General features: G+C 29.5%; 1 protein-coding gene across 1 annotated transcript in view; it reads right to left on the bottom strand.

Annotated features, from left to right (window-relative positions):
* Positions 1 to 347: 347 nt before the first annotated feature.
* LOC129975512 (peroxidase-like) overlaps positions 348 to 6,000 on the bottom strand; it is a 51,968-nt gene continuing 46,315 nt past the window's right edge. Inside the window, exons 13-14 of the mRNA XM_056088574.1 lie at positions 2,464 to 2,566; positions 348 to 506 (exon numbers count right to left, since the gene is read on the bottom strand). Of these exons, the coding sequence (XP_055944549.1) occupies positions 440 to 506; positions 2,464 to 2,566 (170 nt within the window). The 3' untranslated portion in view covers positions 348 to 439. The remainder of the gene's footprint in view (positions 507 to 2,463; positions 2,567 to 6,000) is intronic.

Here is a 6,000-nt window from a genome sequence, read left to right as displayed (position 1 = left end):
ACCACCACACATCTTCGACTATTGAAAAGTTTTCATTATTCAATTAATTTTGAAAAAAAAAAAAAGAAAAAATGAATTCCAAGAGTATTCATTAAAGGTCAAAGAATTAAGAATTTTATCATTATCTTCACTTTTATTTACTTCCTTTATTGAAATCACAATACAATTTTGCTAATCGATATATACACAAGATGCATTAGGAAAATGGTTCGGGTGTTTAGAAGATGTTAAACAGTTTTGGTTGATGAAGATTTCAACAGCACTTTTTTAATGTAAAAATAAACCTTTATGCGTAGATTTTTTATTATGAAACACAATAAGAAAATAAAGTAAATATACAAGGTATGAATTAATTCATATCAATTATAATCATGGATTTTTTTGTAATATAATAAAAGAATCAGGAATAATAAATTAACATTCTATAGCTATTTCTATATTAAGAATTTTCTTTCCAGTAATTCAGATCTATTTTGGGTACATCTTCACAAGGTACTGCAGGATTCCTGAAATAAAAAATAACTCGGGGAAATTATTTAGCATAAAACCATTCTTGCTTTTGAAAAAAAAAAAACCAACTCTGAAACCAAATCAAATCACATAACAGATGATTTTACTTTGAAATTCCTTGCGCATTTTTAATAAAATTAAAATATCTTGAGATATATTAAAAAAATACTTTCTCTTTTGAAATGGAACATTAATTTCATAAAATGATTTTATTTGAATTTTAAAAAGTAGTTAATTATTATTAGAAAAATGTAGATCTAATCAAAATTATGATAAAGGTTTGAGTTTTTATGTAATTTAATTCATGGTATTTTTTTTCACGGAATGTTTAGGATATTATGTTTCTTATGAGATTGATTACAGCTTAATTTCTTCATTGTATGGTTTTCAACACTTAATTTTACTTTTGTTTTATCTTAATTTTTTTATTTTAATCTCCATATTTTTGATTAAAAGATTATTTTTCTATTTCTTCCTAATTTTTATTTCAGCTGTTTACAAATTTTATAATTTGTAAAACAATTTAACGCATTATTATTATTGAAATCTTTAATTGCTTTTTTTCAAGTTTACTACCTGGCAGCTCCTTTAAAATCGATTCAAAATTCAAATTAAATGAAAGAACCAAGTAATTCTGATTAATTAAAAAATGGTAATTTTATTTGAAACTAAAAGCTAATCAGAAGTTTAACGCATTTTGAAGTTTTTGAAACGTTTTTTACAAAATTAGATTTTTATAACTCTGTAAAATGTCAAGACAGGTACATTTAAAATAAAGACGTAGAAAAAGAAATACGGCTTCTCAGTAAATTGTAAGACATAATAATGGAGTTGATAATGCGAGTTCGCAAATTGTACAGACTAAGTCTATGGCAAAGGATACCGACGTGCTCTGATTGGTTTAAGCCTTGGCATCCTTTTGGCAATGTTTTGCCAAAAAGATGCCATACCGAAATATATTTTTACAAAAATAAATAAAATTTATGGATTTATTCCCCCCCCCACCCATTTTTTACGGTTTACATGTAATATTAATCTGGAACACATATACAGCGGAAAAGATCAAATCCTGAAACCTAAATTCAGGAAATATACAAATTACTATTTATTAAAAATAATTTTTGTATGTGTTTCTTCTTAATATTATTTTGATATAACTAAAAAAAAATTAGCTACGAAATCACATATTCCGTTAAAGCTTACATATTTATACGTTTTGGGCATTAAGTAATCATCTCCCCATATGTAGTTGATGGTAAAGTAACAAATGTTCAGCAACAAGATTCAATGACTGCATAAATTATATAATAAAGGCACGAAAATCATAGAAAAATAAGAATTATTTAATTGCTGCATCATATGTTTAGTAATTACTTTCATATAGTTTTTATACTTCTGTGCATAAACAACATTAGTTACTTGCATTATTTGTAATATTTATTATTATTATTATTATTAATTACTATTAGCAGTATTACTAGTAATATTTAGAGAAAACAATTATATTAATAAAAATTAGATCGTGTTGATATTCACTCGTATCTTCCATAAAACTAATGAAAGGTACAAGGTTTGAGCCAAATAAGCGAAAACTACACTATTACGAGTGCAAAACATTGCCAAAAAGATGCCAAGGCTTAAACCAATCAGAGCACGTCGGTATCTTTGCCATAGACTTAGTCTGTACAATTTGCGAACTCGCGTTGATAATTGAGTTGATTGAAGTTGATGGAGTTGGTTGAAATAAATTTAGTTATTCTCACCTTAACTTATCCATTATTTACTTATGATTACTTATTATAAATTGAATTGGCGCCATGTTAGGAAAAAAAAGATATTTTTAATGTGTTTTTGTAAAGGAAAAAAATGATCAGATTAAAAGTATAATTATAATAATTTTTACCTCTATTTACATGCATTTTACATCTTTATTTTCAAAAAAGAAATACTTACGTGGAACTAGGAAGAAGCATAGGAGACTGTTGCACGTGTGTGATGTTAGAGTTATCGCACAAAAAACGAGCGAGGGAGCATTGTTTAAGAGAATTCCTTTGATCTACAAATAAAGATACTCATTGTAAAAAACAATCAAAAGAATATTTTTAATTAAAAATTCATTTTAATATCAAAAAGGATCACTTTATTTCTTATGTTAGCAATACATATGATGGATTGTTTCAATAAAAGATAACAATGTCTAAAAATTTTGGTAATTTAGACTTAATTTACGTTGATTTTAATTAAATTTAATTTAGATTAATTTAGACGTTGATCTCTCATGTAGAGAGATCAACGTCTATCTCAACGTGTAAAATTTCCATCTCTAGAATAAATATTAGACAAAACTTATATCTTAGCATAAACAACATCAACATGAAACCGAGGCGGGTTCATGTACAGTGTAAACCAAACAGGTGTAAGACTATCGATATATCTGGACTTTAATATGTATCACAATTTGATGGTTAAAAGTAGAAGCAGCATATAATGCATAAGAATTTCCATTTCCAGACAAAGAATCTGGTCAATAAAGGCAGATCTCTGTTAACTTTAAAAACGAATGCTAGTTTCGTGGTGTCGTAATTAGGCTTGCGTGTATTTGTTGTGACTCCAATTATTGCGCATTTTTAGAAAAATAATTTCATTTACATTTAAACTAAGAAAATAAACATTTGATTTTTAATACGAGTTTCACCGAGGCAGTGCACGCGAGAGCGTTCTGAAGAGAAAAGGAGAGAATAGCTTTTAAGAAGCATCGCGTGTCAATACTCGGATGATGAGCAGAGAGCCAGTTACGTGACACACAGCCTCGACGGAGCCTGTAGTTTACAGATTTATATTGATATATGATTTATGTTCGTAATTAGGGTTGCGTGTATTTGTAGTGACTCCAATTATTGCACATTTTTAGAAAAATAATTTTATTTACATTTAAACAACGAAATTAAACATTTGATTTTTAATACGAGTTTCACCGAGGCTGTGCACGCGAGAGCGTTCTGAAGAGAAAAGGAGAGAATAGCTTTTAAGAAGCATCGCGTGTCAATACTCGGATGATGAGCAGCCAGCCAGTTACGTGACACACAACCTCGACGGAGCCTGTAATTTACAGATTTATATTGATATATGATTTATGGTCGTAATTATGCTTGTGTGTATTTGTAGTGACTCCAATTATTGCACATTTTTAAAAAAATAATTTTATTTACATTTAAACAACGAAATTAAACATTTGATTTTTAATACGAGTTTCAACTAGGCTGTGCAAGCGAGAGCGTTCTGAAGAGAAAAGGAGAGAATAGCCTTTACGAAGCATCGCGTGTCAATACTCGGAGGATGAGCAGCCAGCCAGTTACGTGACACACAACCTCGACGGAGCCTGTAGTTTACAGATTTATATTGATATATGATTTATGGTCGTAATTATGCTTGTGTGTATTTGTAGTGACTCCAATTATTGCACATTTTTAGAAAAATAATTTTATTTACATTTAAACAACGAAATTAAACATTTGATTTTTAATACGAGTTTCAACGAGGCTGTGCACGCGAGAGCGTTCTGAAGAGAAAAGGAGAGAATAGCCTTTAAGAAGAATCGCGTGTCAATACTCGGATGATGAGCAGCCAGTCAGTTACGTGACACACAACCTCGACGGAGCCTGTAGTTTACAGATTTATATTGATATATGATTTATGGTCGTAATTAGGCTTGCGTGTATTTGTAGTGACTCCAATCATTGCGCATTTTTAGAAAAATAATTTTATTTACATTTAAACAACGAAATTAAACATTTGATTTTTAATACGAGTTTCACCGAGGCTGTGCACGCGAGAGCGTTCTGAAAAGAAAAGGAGAGAATAGCTTTTAAGAAGCATCGCGTGTCAATACTCGGATGATGAGCAGCCAGCCAGTTACGTGACACACAACCTCGACGGAGCCTGTAGTTTACAGATTTATATTGATATATGATTTATGGTCGTAATTATGCTTGTGTGTATTTGTAGTGACTCCAATTATTGCACATTTTCAGAAAAATAATTTTATTCACATTAAAGCTATGAAATTAAACATTTGATTTTTAATACGAGCTTTAGAGAGGCAGTGCACGCGAGAGCGTTCTGAAGAGAAAAGGAGAGAATAGCTTTTAAGAAGCATCGCGTGTCAATACTCGGATGATGAACAGCCAGCCAGTTACGTGACACACAGCCCCGACGGAGCCTGTAGTTTACAGATTTGTATTGATATATGATTTATTGTCGTAATTAGGGTTGCGTGTATTTGTAGTGACTCCAATTATTGCACATTTTCAGAAAAATAATTTTATTCACATTAAAGCTATGAAATTAAACATTTTATTTTTAATACGAGCTTTAGAGAGGCAGTGCACGCGAGAGCGTTCTGAAGAGAAAAGGGGAGAATAACTTTTAAGAAGCATCGCGAGTAAATATTCGGATGATGGGCAACGTGTTAGTTACGTCACACACAAACTCGACGGCCCTCTAGTTTACAGATTCATATTAATATATAATTTATGATAGGCATTCACAACAGTGGCACTCGACAAAAGAGCCAATACCTTTAGAGCTATACAATTCAGTATAACAAAAATTAAGCTGGCCATATATACCTCTGAACAATTTGATTTTAAATGTTTATTAAATAAAGTTAAATGAAATTTTGACGTTTTTAAGTGATAAATTCCAAAGATTCTTTTGCATAAAACGTATTTTTACACCGTCTTAGAAAAAAAAGAAACTACTTTTTTTTTGTTATTAGTAATTTTTCTCTAACTTTGACACTTTATAAGTTGCGCCATTCTAAAAATTAAAAATTATTTTTACTTCGTCTTAAAAATTAAAAATTACTTCTTTTAAACTAATATCTATAATTTTTCTAGAATTATGGCGTCGCTTTAAAAATGCACTTTATAATGAGCAACAGTAATTTTCATCGTTGCAATAAAATTACAATCTTTTCCATACTTGCATCGAATATTTAATTAATTTTTTTCACAATTAAAAGTTACCAAACGAAAATATTACGTGCATTATGATATTTTTTGAGAAAGTTGAAAACAGAAATAATATTATTTTTATTTTCAGACTCCATTTATTTCATTTTTTTTTTTGAGAAATACGTAAATGAATCCCAATTTTAAGCAGTATATTAAGGAATGCATTCGTTTTGTTTAATGATTACTGTTGTTCTTATTTGTTACCGGCAAACATGCTGCTAAACATGGTTGGATGAAGCACATATATTGCGCTCATAAATTTAATGTAGAATTAAATACATGTTTTACATGAAGAATAAGCAGTAAAGTTACAGCAGAAAATAACACGAATATATTTGCATAGAAAAAAGTAGACAATTATGTCTTTTCACGCAATACTAACATTTGATAATATTTTATAAGGATGGTTGATTAATATAATGTGCAAAGTAAATCTTACTAAAGTAATGCTAGCTTATTTCAATTTGAAGTATAA

Source organism: Argiope bruennichi, chromosome 7 (assembly GCF_947563725.1).
Source record: "Argiope bruennichi chromosome 7, qqArgBrue1.1, whole genome shotgun sequence".
In the NCBI taxonomy this organism is placed as follows: domain Eukaryota; kingdom Metazoa; phylum Arthropoda; class Arachnida; order Araneae; family Araneidae; genus Argiope; species Argiope bruennichi.
This window is presented reverse-complemented; position numbering and strand designations above follow the sequence as displayed.